This window comes from Eumetopias jubatus, unplaced genomic scaffold (genome assembly GCF_037043125.1).
Source record: "Eumetopias jubatus isolate StellerSeaLion01/CBP00866 unplaced genomic scaffold, mEumJub1_p1.0 scaffold_4, whole genome shotgun sequence".
In the NCBI taxonomy this organism is placed as follows: domain Eukaryota; kingdom Metazoa; phylum Chordata; class Mammalia; order Carnivora; family Otariidae; genus Eumetopias; species Eumetopias jubatus.
In genome coordinates this window covers 35,295,827-35,312,566 of record NW_028274810.1, presented here as the reverse complement: position 1 = coordinate 35,312,566, position 16,740 = coordinate 35,295,827, and the positions used below count along the sequence as shown (strand labels likewise).

Genomic DNA, 16,740 nt, shown 5'->3' with positions numbered 1-16,740 from the left:
TTCTAGCACAGTATTAAACCTGAGGGAGTGGGGGGCTGTGGGAACCTTTGAATTGGTAGTCAGACAGAAACATAAGCAGCCTGGACAACTCCTCTATGGCTGTCGTCTCAAGTATAGACAGTCCTGTGGGACTGAGCCCTGATGTCTGTGGAGTTTGACACTAACTCAGAGTTGAATACCCAGTTGGTGTGAGAGGATTTGATAATTTCAGAGATGTAATTCCTTAGCATCCTCTAAAGGTGACCAGAGAGGGTTTGTCTGTCTGTTTGTATTTAGCATCATTATAACTCATGGATTTAGAGATACTTGATGGGATTCAATCCACTGCAATTATTATCCTTAATGATGTTCAAATCACATCACTCTTTGGCTAATGGAAGTCTTTCAAACTGGCTCCAGAATCCTTCTGATATAACCCTCATAATCTTTGATACCCAGAAGTTAGCATTTTTAACACATTTAAGTCATATTTTAACTGAAATCACAAGCACAGAATCAAAAGAAAGGGTCATATTATTTTTTCTGGTCCTTTATAAGATGATCCCTATGTTGACCAGAATAACAGAAGCACCTCAGTCTTCAACATTTTAAAATACATTATATTTTCAAAATGCTGGACTGAACATTTTTCATAGCGATTTGATTCAGCAAAAATTCTTAGAATGGGTCAGCATCTATGCTTAATACATTTATTTATTCACATGTAAAGAAAATGGGACTTCTAGTTTAGAAGACATGGGGACTTTGGGTCAAAACCAGGAACAGAAAAAGCACTAAGATTATTCTTTGGGATTCAGTATTAAGTATTATTAATAACATTTAATTTAATATTACTAATGGGACAATGTTATTGTAGTTTATTAAGGTTAGATGATTCATATAACTGGATTAAACTTGGATTTTTGTTTTATTGGTAAAGATTATTTTTATCTAATTTAATTTTAAAACAATTTTGAGTATAGTTGATACACAATGTTACATTAGTTTCAGATGTACAGTATAATGATTCAACATCTTCATACATCATGCCATGCTTACCACAAGTGTAACTACCATCTGTCACCATATAATGTTATTATAATATCACTGACTATATTCCCTATGCTGTGCCTTTTATTCACATGACTTACTCATTCCATTACCAGAAGCCTGTATCTCCCACTCCCCTTCACCCATTTTGCCCATCCCTCTTCCCTTTGGCAACCATAAGTTTGTTCTCTGTATTTATTGGTCAGATTCTGCTTTTTGTTTATTCATTTGTTTTTTGTTTTTTTTTTAGATTCCACATGTGAGTGAAATCATATGGTATTTGTCTTTCTCAATAACTGGATTAAATTTGAAGGAACTATTGGCCTTGACTAAAGTAATATAAACTGTGAATGTTTATGGGAAGGTTTTAAGTTTCCTTTAAGAAGTGTTTTTAGGAAAGGAACTATCTTGACCACAAATAGATTGCCTGGACTAGAATTATAAGTATATGGTAGGCTGAAGATACAGATTTTGCATTCATTACTCAGGTTTAAAGATCTACTGCATAACTAATCATGTGTTTAATTAATAGTAATAAAAATATTCATCACCCTGCAAATAAAGTTCATTAAGTAGATAAATATGATAAACTGTGAACCAAGATGGCATTTGCTGACAAGGAAAAAAAAAAGCTATTGTCGCTAGTAAATAAGAAAAGGAATTTACTTTCTTCTATTTTTTTGTGACAGCAATTTATTTATGTAAAAACACTCTCCAACATGATCATTCCCTCCACAAATAATTTAAAGGGAGAGAATATGAAACCTAATCAAGCTCAAAACAGCCTGTATCCAAAGTTTTGGTAAAATCCCTAGTGTACTCTTTTATTTTTTATCCCTTTCTTTTATTCAAGTATATTTTATACACAGTGAAATGCTCTGATTTTAAGTGTTATCATTTGATGAGTTTTGACAAATGAATATACCCATACACCATACTCCTATCAATATATAAAATATTGACATCACCCTAGAAAGTTCCTAAGGGCCTGTTCTCAGTCAACCTCCATTCCCAGAGAAACTACTATTGTGATCTTTTCCACTATAAGTTTGTTCTGCGAGTTCTGGATGCTCATACACAATGTATTCTCATGTGTTTTGCTTCTTTCATTCGGCACAATGTTTTTGAGACTCATTCATGTTGCTGCCTGTCAGTATTTAGCTCCTTTTTACTGTTGAGTAGCATAGTATGAATAAACTAAGATTGGTCTATCCATTCTCCTATTGTTAGAAACTTGGGTTATTTCTAGTTTTTGACTTTTGTAAATAAAGCTGCAATGAAATTCCAGTTTTTTCAGACATACTATTTCCTTTTTTCTTGGGTAAATACTAGGAATATAATTTCTGAGTCATAGGGTAGGTTATGTGCAACTTTATAAGAAACTGCCAAACTATATATTCTAGGTCCTTGTACCACTTTATACTCCCTCTAGCAGTGTGTATGAGTTTCAGACGCCCTAGCTCCTCACCAACATTTAGTGTTTATAGACTTTAATTTTAGCCAGTCTGGTGATTTTGAAGTGGTAATTAATTCTGACCGTATTTGCATTTCCCTTATGACTAATAATGTCAAGGAGTTTTTTTCTGATACTTATTGTCCATATTGGAATTTACTTTCTTGTGATTTTTCTTAGAAGGACATTGTTTCTACCATTAGTCTCCTGATTTCAGCTAATGATTTTAGTTAATGAGCTCAATAGTCTTTATTTTTAATCATACTAGTGTTACTAATGCTGAAAAAAAATTGGTATGTGACCACTAAAATTTTGTGTGACACTTCATTCTATTATTTAACAATTTAACAACATAGTTCTCAAGGACTAGAGATCAGTTTCACTCTTTATGCAGTTCATCTTTATATGTTATTATCAGTATCCACAGAATAAGCTGGAATGTTGGAATAGACATGTTTTGTTACTATTGTTAAATGAATGCATAAAGTCTTTAAATTCCATTAGGTTACCCCACTCGCCTTCATCCTTCAGGTAGTGTTTTATAAATTAATTACTCACTATTTTGAGAGACAACCTGGTGTTAGGAAGAGAGTAAGACAGATTCACTTATTTTTTTTTTAAGATTTTATTTATTTACTTGACAGAGAGAGACACAGTGAGAGAAGGAACACAAGCAGGGGGAGTGGGAGAGGGAGAAGCAGGTTTCCCGCGGAGCAGGGAGCCGGATACGGATGAGGATGCAGGGCTGGATCCCAGGACCCTGGGATCATGACCTGAGCTGAAGGCAGACGCTTAATGACTGAGCTACCCAGGAGCCCCAAGACAGTTTCACTTCTGAATATAACTCTACCAGTTACAAGTTGTGTTACCTTTGTTAAGTACTTAGCTCTCTAGGTACGTTTTCTTCTGTGCAAAGCAGAAGATAATAAAGCCGGGGCACCTGAGTGGCTCAGTCATTAAGCATCTGCCTTCGGCTCAGGTCATGATCCCAGGGTCCTGGGATCGAGCCCCACATCGGGCTCCCTGCTCCGCGGGAAACCTGCTTCTTCCTCTCCCACTCCCCCTGCCTGTGTTCCCTCTCTTGCTGTGTCTCTGTCAAATAAATAAATAAAATCTTTAAAAGAAAAAAAAAGAAGGTAATAAAGCCTACTCTGAATAGTACTTTTAATTGAAATGAACCTGAATGAGATGCCGGACATAAAATAATTGTCAGATATTAGAAGCTTAGTAAGTACCAGTTCTTCTCTTACGATACCAGTGCCTTGTTACTAATATTAACTCAGCTTTTTGGTTCAGTTTTACATTTATTGAGTGCCCAACATACGCTGGGCACTGGGCTAGACACAAATCAAAAATGAATAAGTTCTGGCCCCTGCATTCAAACAACTAAAAGTCTATTAAGAAAGACCAACACATAAGTGAGAACTCATTTTGTCTGAAGAGAGATGAGAACTACCAAGATCAGTTTACATTTCCTGTCCTTTATGATAAATACCAATTTTATTGTAAAAGCAAAACAGAAAATAAAATGGATTAGTTTTTGCATCAATCTAGAATATTTTAGCAAAATAAGCTTTATTCTTATAAATTTTAAAATAGCCTTATAAATAGAACATATTTATATACTGTCTTAAGGTATTTTCATTCATAAAATTCACAAGACTTACTTTTTTTTATTTACCAAATAAGAAGTGTGGTATTTTTAGCAAGTCACATTTCTAATTTTCCTAGTTGCCTCATAAGTAGCTCCTTCAAGAAAAGAAAAATAACATTTTCTTAAGTGTCAACTATATACAAGCATTCTAACAGATGCTCTGTGTGCTTTAAATCATTTAACTTATAAAGGTAACTTTTCATTCTAATGACTTTTATAAGATGCATTAATCCAAATATGTTTGTATAGAGATTCCATTATGCATTGTCATTTTCTATTTCAGTTAAAACTTTCTAAACTGCGATTGCATTAATTTGCTCTTTCCATAGATTCATGTAGCTTCCTTTTGAAGTGGACAGATTATTTCTTTGTGCAAGAAACAAGATAACTTTTTACACAGTTTTCTTAGAGGCCAACAATTCTACCTCCTATTCTTGCTAAATAATAACTAAGAAAAGAAAAATATTTGGGATTATCTTTATACTTTAAAATTTCTTAAATTAGAAGAAATCTTTACTCCCCAAAGGAAAACAAATCCTATGATTGCACGTCAAAATGTATCATCAAAACCTTGCACTCTGCCTTTTTTGCATTATCTTGAAAAAAAATTATAGGAGGATTATAAAGTTTGAATGTTCTATTGACCTTGATTAATCTAAATTGCATGGTAAATATTTAGGAAAGTTTTTAATAAAACCACACCCTACAAGCTTTTTGGATGCATTAAGACACGGTGGTAATTTTTAACACCTGTCACAAATCTAACGTCCTCTGCAAATACGTGCAATTAAAACAAATCATGGTCAGTTTTGCCTATTGTGGACATAGTTGTCAAATTATTAAGTTAAATATAAATTGAAGACTAATATTCCAGTTTATAAGATTAAGTCCTCAAAAAGGCTAATTAGTTGCTTACAAGTTAAAAGTAGGGCTTTTTAAAAGTCCCTCATATATGGTTACATAAAAATACTTTATTGGTGAATAGTTATAAATAGTGAAAATATAGCCACACTACTAAATATAATATTAAAACTTGAGATTCAGAGGTGCCTGGGTGGCTTAGTTGGCTAAGCATCTGCCTTCAGCTCAGGTCATGATCCCAGGGTCCCAGGATCGAGTCCCATATTGGGCTCTCTGCTCAGCAGGGAGTCTCCTTCTCCCTCTCCCTGTGTTCTTACTCTCTTGCTCTCTCTAATAAATAAATAAAATCTTAAAAAAAAAGTTGTCTGTCTTTTCTCTCATTGTTACACATCTAGTTGATAGAATTGCAAAAGCAGCAAGAGAAAAACAACTTGTTCTATACAAGGAAACTGCCATAAGAGTATCAGCAGATTTTTCAGCAGAAGCTTTGCAGGCCAGAAGAAAGAGGCATAATATATCCAAACTGCTCAGAGGGAAAAAAACCAACCAAGAATACTCTACTGGTAAGATTATCATTCAGAACTGAAAGAGAGATAAAGAGTTTTCCAGACAAGCAAAAGCCAAAGGAGTTCATCACTACTAAACTGGCTTTATAAGAAATGTTAAAAGGACTTCTTTAAGCTGAAAAGAAAGAGCATTAATTAATAACAAGAAAACATATGAAAGTATAAATCTCACTGGTAAAAGTAAATATATAGAAAGGAGTGGATGATTATAAAACTTCTACACAGGTTAAAAGACAAAAGGAGTAAAAATAACTATAATGATGAGTTAAGGGACACATGAAATAAAGATATGTAAAATGTCACATCAAAAAAATAAGATGTGGGATGGAGTAAAAATGTAGACTTTTAGAAATTGACCAAATTTCAATTGCTATCAACTTCATATATAAAATTCACATATAAAATATATATGTGTGTGTGTGTGTATATGATGTTACACGTGAGCCTCACATTAACCAAAAAGCAAAATCCTCTGCTAGACATAAAAAAGACAGTAAGAATGGAATCTAAGCACAATACTAAATAAAGTCATGAAAACACAATGGAAGAGAGCAAGAGAAGGAACAGAGAGTCACTACAAAAACCCCAGTCAGAAAACAATTAACAATAGGCAACAAGTACATACCTATCAGTAATTACTTTAAATGTAAATGGATTTAATACTCCAATCAAAAGACACAGAGTAGCTGAATGTTTGAATAAACAAGACCTATCTATATTCTTCTGCCTACAAGAGACTCACTTCAGATATAAAAACCACACAAAACCTGAAGGCAAAGGGATGGAGAAAGAAGTTCCATGCAGATGGAAACCAGAAGAAAGCTGGGGGAGCTATACTTAACATCAGACAAAATAGACTAAAACAAAGACTATAATAAAAGACAAAGATGGACATTACATAATGATAAAGGGGTCAATCCAACAAAAGGATATACATTTGTAAGTCTTTATGTACCCAACATAGGAGCACTCAAATATATAAAACAAATATTAACAGACCTAAAGGGAGAAATTGACATCAACAATAATAATAGGAGAGTTTAATATCCCATTTACCTCAATGGATAGATCATTCATATGAAAAATCAATACGGAAACAATGGCCTTGCCTTTAATGACACATTAGACCAGCTGGACTAAATAGATATATACAAAACATTCTATCCAAAAGCAGCACAACATATATTCTTCTCAGCGCACATGGAACATTCTCTAGCATAGATTATATATGTTAGGTCACTAATCAGGTCTCAATAAGTTTAAGACTGAAATCATATCAAGCATTTTTTCTGACTGCAATGATATGAAACTAAAAATCAATTAGAAGAAAACTGAAAAATCACAATTATATGGAGATTAAACAATGTGCTACTGAATAACCAATGCATTAATGAAGAAATCAAAGAAATTTTAAAAATACCATGAAAATGGAAATACAACTTACCAAAATCTTTGGGATGTAGCAAAATCAGTTCTAAGAGGAAAGTTCATAGTGATATAAGCCTACCCCAAAAAGCAAGAAAAATCTCAAACAATCTAACTTTATACTTCAAGGAACTCGGGGGGAAACAAAAGATCAATGAACTAAGAGCTGGTTCTTTGAAAAAATAAACAAAGTTGACAAACTTTTAGCTAGACTAACTCAGAAAAAATAGGATTCAAATAAATAAAATTTAAAAAAAAGATTTACAATGGATACCACAGAAATACAAAGGATCATAAGAGACTACTATGAACAATTATACACAAACAAGTTGGCCAACCAAGAAGAAATGGATAAGTTCCTAGAAATACAATCTTTTAAGACTGACTAATGAAGAAATAAAAATTTGAATAGGCTGATTACTAGTAAGGAGATTAAAGCAGTAATCGAAAACCTCCCAACAAACAAGAATCTAGGAGCTACAGCTTCAGTGGTGAATTTTACCAAATATTTAAAGAAGAGTTAATGCCAATTCTTCTCAAACTCTTCCAAAAAACAGAAGAGGAGAGAATGCTTCCCAACTTATTTTACAAGGATACCACAAAAAAAGAAAACTACAGACCAATATCCCTGATAAACATAGATGCAAAATCCTCAACAAAAGAGTAGTGAACTAAATTCAGCAATAGATTAAAAGGATCATCAAGTGGGATTTATTCCAAGGATGCAAGAATGGTTTGACATCATCTGCAAATCAATCAAAATGATACACCACATTAACAAAATGAAGGCTAAAAATCATAGATCATCTCAATAGATGCAGAAAAAGCATTTGATAAAATTCAACATCCATTTATGATAAAAACTCTCAACAAAGTGGGTATAGAGGGAATGTACCTCGACATAATAAAGGCTATAAAAGACAGCCCACAGCTAACATCACACTAGATGGTAAAAAGCTAAAAGTCTTTCCTCTAAGATCAGGAACAAGGTAAGGATGCTCATTCCTACTACTTTTATTCAATATAGTATTAGAAGTCCTAGCCATGGTAATTAGGCAAGAAAAAGAAATAAAATGCATCCATATTGGAAGGGAAGAAGTAAAACCGTCACTATTTGAAGATGACACGATAGCATATATAGAAAACCCTAAAGACTCCACTGGAAAGCTGCTAGAACTAATAAATTCAGTAAAGCTGTAGGGTAAAAAAATTAACATACAAAAATCTATTGCATTTCTATATACTAACAAAGAACTATCAGAGAAATTTTAAAAAATCTCATTTATAATTGCATCAAAAAGAATAAAACCTAGGAATAAATTTAACCAAGGAGGTAAAAGACTTGTATGCTAAAAACTATAAGACATTAACAAAAGAAATTGAAGACACAAATAAATATAAGACATTCTGTGCTAATGGAGTAGAAGAATTAATATTAAAATGTCCATATTACCCAAAGCAATCTATAGACTCAATGCAATCCCTGTCAAAATTCCCATGGCACATTTCACAAAGACAGAACAAATAATCCTCAAATGTGTATGGAACCACAAAAGACCATGAATAGCCAAAGCAATATGGAGAAGAACAACAAAGTTGGAGGCTTCATGCTCCCTGATTTCAAATTATATTACAAAGCTATAATAATGAAAACAATATGGTACTCACTTAAAAAGAGTCACATAGATCAATGGAACAGAATAAAGAGCCCAGAAATAAACCCATGTATGTATGGCCAATTAACTTACAACAAAAGAGGCAAGAATATACAATGGGGAAAGGACAGTTTCTTTAATAAATGGTGTTGGGAAAACTGGACAGCCATATGCAAAAGAATGAAATTAGACTATTCCCTTATACTATACATAAAAATAAACTCAAAATGAATTAAAGACTTTAATTTAAGACCTGAAACCATAAAACTCCTAGTAGAAAACATAGGCAGTAAGCTCCTTGATATCATTCTTGGCAATTTTTTTTTAGATTTGACTCCAAAAGTGAAGGCAACAAAAGCAAAAATAAACAAGTAGGAATAGAGCAAATTGAAAACCTTCAGCAAAGGAAATCATCATAAAAATGAAAGGCAACTTACTGAATTGGAGAAAATATTTGCAAATTATATATTCAAACTCATACAACTCAACATCAAAACAAAACAGTTGATTAATAAATGGGCAGAGGATCAGAATAGGCATTTTTTCCAAGAAATACAGATGGCAAACAGTCACATGAAAAAGTACTCAATATCACTAATCATCAGAGAAATGCAAATCAGGACCACAATGACATCACTTCACACCTGTTGGAATGGCTATTATCAAAAAGACAAGAAATAACTAGTGTTAGTGAAGACCGGTAAATATGTGGAGAACAGGGAACCCAAATGCCCTGTTGGAAGGAATGTAAATTGGTACAGCCACTATGGAAAACAGTATGGAGTTTCATCAAAAAATTAAAAATAACAAACTTCCAGTAATAAGATAAATAACTGGGCGCCTGGGTGGCTCAGATGGTTGGGCGTCTGCCTTCGGCTCAGGTCATGATCCCAGGGTCCTGGGATCGAGTCCCACATCGGGCTCCCTGCTGCTTGGGAGCCTGCTTCTCCCTCTGCCTCTCTCTCTCTCTCTCTGTCTCTCATGAATAAATAAATAAAAATATTAAAAAAAAATAAGATAAATAACTTAAGGAGATGAAAAATATAGCATAGGGAATATAGTCAATAATATAAAATAAAAAGTGATCAGAACTACCATATGATTCAACCATTCAACTTCTGGGCATTTTATCAGAAAAAAAAAAACAATAGCCAAGATATGAAAAGAATCTAAGTGTCCATCAATGATTGAATAGACAAAGAAGATGTGGTGTAAACACACACACACACACACACACACACACACACACACACAATGGAATACTACTCAGCCACGAAAAAATGAAATCTTGCCATTTGTGACAACATGGATGGACCTTGAGGGCATTAGGCTAAGTGAAATAAGCCAGACAGAGAAATACAAATATTGTATGATCTCAATTATATGTGGAATCTAAAAAACAAGACAGGTGAACAAATAAAACAAAATTTACGTATTCAGTGAACAGAGTAGTGGTTGCAGGGATGGAAGGGGGGTACACACTTCCAGTTGTGAATAAATAGGTCATGGGGATATGATGTGTGGCATGGTGATTACAGTAAATGGTACTGCATGCATATTTGAAGGCTGCCAGGAAAGTGGCTCATGAAAATTTTCAACATAAGAAAGAAAATTTTTTGTAATTTTTTATGGTGATGGATGGTGGCTGGACTTACTGTGGTGATTATTTGCAGTATGTACAAGTGTTGAATCATTATGCTATATAGTTGAAGCTAGTATAATGTTTATGTCAACTATATCTCAATTTAAAAAAAAAGTTAAGGACCTTCTTTAATAATGTCAGGAAAATAATGTGATACTCACTAGTCATCACTCACCTTTGGACCTGGCAATCCAGGTAACCCAGGATTTCCATGTGGCCCTGGTATGCCCTGCAAATAGTAAAAAGGTCAGATCACTCTTAGAACAGATGTAGATACAAATAAACAGTGTTTATTGCAATGTTCAGATAAATATTACATAGCATAATTTCATTAAAACGTATTTCACCTTTTCTTTGCCCCCACAAAGTTCTTTATTTTTTCCTAGATGTTGGATATTTCATCTTGGAAAAGAAAGCTACACTAATTATAGTACATATTTCCTTCTTTTGATTCAAAACACTGCCTTGAAATGGTTACCTCCTTCATTTATCACCCCTATCTCCAGCCATATTGCATAGTGCTACTTCTAAAAGCTGTGCAGAGTAAGAAACCTAAAAATAAGAAAGTGCAAATGTTTATTCTTCTGTCAACATGAGCTAACCCTTTCTGCACTTGGGTTTTTGCTTATGCCATTATGTATGCCTTAAAGACTTACTTCATTTCACTTTGCCCCCCTACAGCCACCCAAATCATTCTTCAAGCGTCAACTAAGATCCCACTTCATTTTTAAATCCTAGCTGCACTATCTATCATAAAGTGACTTCTCTTTCCTACTAACTTCCATAGAAATTGCTACATGTAAAATTCATTTGCAATTAATTGTACATTGCTTTAGGACATTTCTTACACTGTTCTAATCTGTTAGTTAAATATTTTATTGCTATTTTAACTATCTTATGACATGCTATTTAGTTCTAGGATTGAAATTTTTTTTAAAAACGGACTGTTTTTCATATTATCAGCATAGTAGTTGGAACATATTAGATACTTAATAAATATTTGTCAGTAATTGCTTCTATTTACCAACTATGCATAGATAACTGTGTTAATGCTTTATATTTCTTATTACTAATCCTTATAACAATCCTGCAAGGTGGTTATTTTTACTCCCATTTACAAAGGAAGAAACTTAAGCTCACAGAACCAACAAGTAGAGGAACTAAGATTCACCTCCAAAAAGGCTTCCTGGTTTGCAGACCCCTATATTCATTTGGGTTTGGTGCCCACTTCTGGGCTTTTCAGCCATACCTCTAGGTTAACATATAACATACAGTTAATAATTACTTATTTTTCTGTCTTTTCAATTCTGAATTAATAGAGCATTGTGTTTCAGAAAGGAGAGGGGCATCAGCAATAGCAATATTGGAGGTATAACTAGCAAGATTAAAACTAAGGGAAAAAGATTAGATGTTATGGCATATGTCATTTGTAACATTCAAAACATAAATTTTAATAAAATAGATAGAAAAATTTATGGGAATTTACAAATGATTTATTGATGGAGATGTAGGGCAATGGCATAAACTATTATTTTACAAAGCTCAATAGTGAAACCGTGAGCCAGGACAGTAACTTTAGGAAAAATTAATGTCAGTGAAAGTTCGAGTTTTATTTTTTAAAGGATAATTCGTTGGTTGTTGCCAAATGAGATAAAATCTCAGGAGAGAAAAAATGCAAAGTGGCAAGTTTTAAGTTAAATAATGGAATGGAGATAAAATTAGGAACACAAATGTTCCTAATGGAATGGAGATAAAATTAGGAACACAAATTAGGAACACAATAGCCTTGAGAGGAGGAATAGTGTTCCTTCCTTAAAGAAAGGATTGGACAAATAAATTTAAAAAAAAAGAAATTAGAGAAGGTAACTGCTGTACCATGAAAATAGCTGGACTCAGACGTTGAAGGTCATACTGTGGGAGAACAGCCTCAGTAGTGGAAAGGGAATGGAATTAGCACAGAGAGAGATCCAGTCCCTCAGAAGAGTAGGATCCACACAGAGAGCAAGGAGGATGAAAGAGGTGTGCCAGCTACAGGAGAGTGGGCGCATTGACGAGAGACTCTGGGAGGAACATGACAGATCATCAAGTAGAGAGAAGTAAACCAAATGCTAAACAACTACCACCAGTGAGCATTCCTGAGGCCTCATACAGATAAGAGTTTGTTGTGAATATGGGTGGCTCACAGTAATATTTCAGGATATGATTTCTCATTATGTTGTGTGTATGATAGATAAAAATCAGGATAGAAAGAAAGTGGATTGTCCGTGGCATGTGCATTTGTCTTTAAAACACACAGTCAAAATTCCTTTTCTGGCTCTTTGAGGAATTTCTGTTAGTAAAAGTCCACATTGTTGTTGGGTTTTTTTGTTTTGTTTTTTTTTTTTTTAGTTTTGAAAGAAATGAATTTTAACACAGCAGTAAATCTTTTGTTGGACCTGTGTAATGTGAGAAACTACTGCTGATGCTTACGGCAGCTTTTTCCTCAGGACAATTATTTTTCTAGTCAGTTGTTCCAGCATTTTCCACTATGTAATCCAGGAACGTACTATTTTAAGGCAGCCCACTCCTCTTCATTTCCCAAAGCAAATGAACCCCACCTTGAACTATCAATTACCGATGAGATCACTTTATAACTAAGAGTAATGTTACAAGTAGCACCAGAAGAGCCACTAATCTACAAATTTGATAATCCTTCTTGGGCATGTTCACAGAGAATGCTTTGGCTGGGTGTTTACTCTCAAATAAACAAGCTGCACATGTTCCTGAGTTTCTCTTGAATTGGCAAAGGTAGGGCTACATTTGAAGATCCAGGCAGGTTTCCAAAGGAAGTACATACTGTACAATATGAGGAAAAACATACTGCAAAGTTACTAATTCTAACAGCAAGTGGGACTCGGAGCCCATTTACTTACCCGTGGACCTCTCTTTCCTGATGGACCTGGAATACCTGCTGGACCTGGTGGACCCTTGGAAAACAAATGCCAAGATGTGAGACATCTAATAGACACATCTTTTCTCATGAATCTCATTAAGATTCCCGCACTAGGGCTTTTTCTTTTCAGTCCCCAGTTCCCGGCTAATGATGATTTTAAAGTAACATGAATCCCCTCACCCTAATCAGCAGGGGTGAGAGTTGAAACTCAAGTGTCCTCTTTAATCTGGCCAGGGATGGCAACAGGAAGTCTGTGACTTATGGTTACAGCCACTGTGTCTAGTTTTTACAGGGACCATAACTAGTAGTTTTGTGGGTAATTTTTATCTAACTTTACTTTTACTGCTGAAGGCAGAATTCAATTTAGGGTTTGGAGACCAACAGCTACAGTTGTGTTCAAACACATTTCAAAAGACTTGCCCTGAAAAATTAAAGCACTGACAGTATTATGTTCTTTTAAAAGACTTATAGCAAGAATCTGTGTAATGTGTTAAACTGTTATAATGAGATCCTTCTAGTATATTCAGTAATAAATCTGCCTTACACCAAATATAGCATACCAGGAAGTCAGTAATAGACTTAAATGGTTTGCAAAACAAAGTAGGAAAGCAAAAACTGATCCATTTTAAAGTGTTCTGAGTTCTTTAAATGTTACTTATTAAATATATCAAATAAGAAATAAGAAACTACTACTTTACTTCCTTGTGTAATGCTTTATGTCATCTTTTTTACTTTAACAATCAACTGGGGCAGAATAAATGTTCATTTGGGAGATGGTTAACACATTCACTCATCTTTCACACTTAATTGTTACTGAGCACTCCGCTGATGGAATTATTCTTGGTGTCTCTAGAGCATACACATATTCCATTTTACAAATGTTCATTCAATATTGCCTTAAAGTGTAGTACAAACATTGAAATTAGACATATCAAAGTTAAAGTACTAGCCCTATCATTAACAAGTAGCATGACCTAATGAGCCTCATTTTCATGCAGCATTTTTTCTCATTTCTCATTCTTGATATTAACTACTGTTTGAAACTTTCTTCTTTTCTTATATTACAGTCATTTTGAAGTTTTGTAATGCTCTTTATATATTTCAAGCTGTCCATTTTCCTTTAATTGTATTTTTTCTTCTCCTCTCCCCTAACTTAATAAAAACCGTTCATGTATTTCCTAGTATTAAGAGATAAGTACTATTTGTATTCAACCTCAGACTGAGGGCATTCTCCTTCCTGAACTGTTCAAATATTTTAACAGCTATTATTATATTACTAGCATCCATCAAAAACTAACTTCCACTTATTTTTTTTTAAATTGGAATTCTTTTCAATAGTTCTGGTTCTGTTGTTATAATCAGAAATTAAAGGCTATTTATATGAAGTCCCCCAAAATAAGAAAAATGAAAAACTAAATGAAAATTAAAACAGGATGTCTAGTTTGGTTTATTGCCCTATCACACTACATTACAACAAAAGAAAACACCATTCCATTCACATGGAAAAGGTAATTAACATTAGATACTGGGGAAGAAAGAAAGCATATTTTATGTCCTGATTGAAATATTTAAGTTGTTTAATAAGCACTAAATAAAAATCGATTTTAGCTTTCTTCACAATTTTGCATTTTCAAATCTTTCAGAATAGATTAATAATAGGGATTTCTGGAAAACAGGGAAGCAAACTGATTTTATATGTCATGAGTGACTTGTTTGAGGAAAATAAGTTATTTTCTGTAAATAAAGTTAAGTACTAAAAATGGCACTTTAACTTTGAGATTATTAGTTATTAAGAGAAAGTATAATTCAATGAAAAGAACAATGGTTTTGCAATTGTCGAGCCTAGATTCAAGTCATGCCTCAATCATTTACTAGCTGAATGACCTTGCACAAGTCAGTTACTCTTTCCAAGCCTTATGTTTAAAATACTGGTGATAAAAATATACCTCGCAGGAGGAGCAAGTCGGCAGAGGAGTACGGACCTGAATTTCGTCTGGTCCCAGGAATTCAGCTAGATAGGGATCAAACCATTCTGAACACCTATGAACTGTACAGGAGATCGAAGAAAAGAATAGCAACAACACTCTGAACAGAAAAGCAACCACTTTCTGGAAGGTAGGACATGGGGAGAAGTGAATCCGAGGCGATATTCGGGAGGACAGATGGTGGAGGAAGGGGCCTCCATCAGCCGCTACTGGGAAGTGATAGAGCCACAGAGCGCAAAATTGGAAATTTTAGAAGTTGGCTCCGCTGAGGGACATCGCTCCAGTGGCTAAGCGAGAGGTGGAACCCTTGCGGGACAGTGTGGTCTCAGGACCCTCCGGGTCACAAGAAGACTGGGGGTGACTGAGTGCATCACAGCTCCCAGGTATCAGAGCGGGGAAGCTGGCTGCAGAGATGGAGCCGAGGCGCGGGCTCTCAGCTCAGGGTTGCCATGAACCATGATCCACAGCACAGTCGGGCCACTGCTCCTCCAGCAGGGACCCAACAAGCGGCAGATCCGGGGAGACTCCTCTTCCTCCCCCGGGAGGAGCGGCGCGGGAGCGCACCGCAGGGATCTGCTGGGTTTGGAGACTCCACATGGGGTCGGGTGCCAGAGATAGAAATGCTGGGTCACAGGCCGGGTGAGCACAGAGTGCAGCCGGAGACCGGGAGTTGGGAGTGATTGACTGCTTTTCTCTGGGGGCTTACTGAGGAGTGGAGCCCTGAGTTCTTGGCTCCTCCGGGTTGGAGATTGGGAGGCCGCCGTTTCACTCTCCTCCTCCAAAGCTGAACGGAAAGCTCGCAGGGAACAAAAGCTCCCGAGAGCAAGCCCGAGCAGATTACTTAGCCCGACCCGGCAAGGGCGGGGCAATTCCACCTCCAGCAAAGACATTTGGGAACCATGGCAACAGGCCCCTCCCCCAGATCAGCAAGAACAGCCAGCCAAGACCCAAATTTACCGATCAGTGAGAATGGCAGAACTCCAGAGCTAGGGGAATACTGCACATAGAATTCATGGCTTTTTTACCATGATTCTTTAGTCTTTCAAAGTTAATTTTTTTTATTTTCTTTATTTTTTCTTTTTCTATTTTTTTATTTTTCTTTTTCCCTTTTTCAACCAAAATCTTATCAATCCCTTTTTTAAAAATCTTTTTTACTTTTCATTTTTAGTCATATTCTATCCCTTCATTGTAGTTAAGCTTATTTTTTGCATATATATATATATATATATGTATGTTTTTCTTTCTTTAAAATTTTGGGATACAGTTTCTTCTAACAGACCAAAATATATCCTAAATCTCTAGTGTATGGCTTTGTTCTAGTCTCCTGCCTAATCACATTCTCTCCCTTTTTTAAAATTTTTTTTCTTTTTTCAACCAACTTATCTTCTCAATTCCTTTTATAAAATCTTTTATAATTTTCATCTTTGCAGTCATATTCCATCCCTTCATCGTATTTACCCTTATTTTTGTACATATATAAGTTTTTCTTTCTTTAAAACTTTGCAAGGCACTTTCTTCTAAAAGACCAAAATACACCC

At 34.9% G+C, this 16,740-nt stretch overlaps 1 protein-coding gene across 1 annotated transcript in view; it reads right to left on the bottom strand.

Annotated features, from left to right (window-relative positions):
* COL24A1 (collagen type XXIV alpha 1 chain) overlaps positions 1 to 16,740 on the bottom strand; it is a 381,932-nt gene that overhangs the window by 325,746 nt on the left and 39,446 nt on the right. The window contains exons 4-5 of the mRNA XM_088022947.1: positions 13,198 to 13,251; positions 10,461 to 10,514 (exon numbers count right to left, since the gene is read on the bottom strand). Coding sequence (XP_087879073.1) covers positions 10,461 to 10,514; positions 13,198 to 13,251 — 108 coding nt within the window. The remainder of the gene's footprint in view (positions 1 to 10,460; positions 10,515 to 13,197; positions 13,252 to 16,740) is intronic.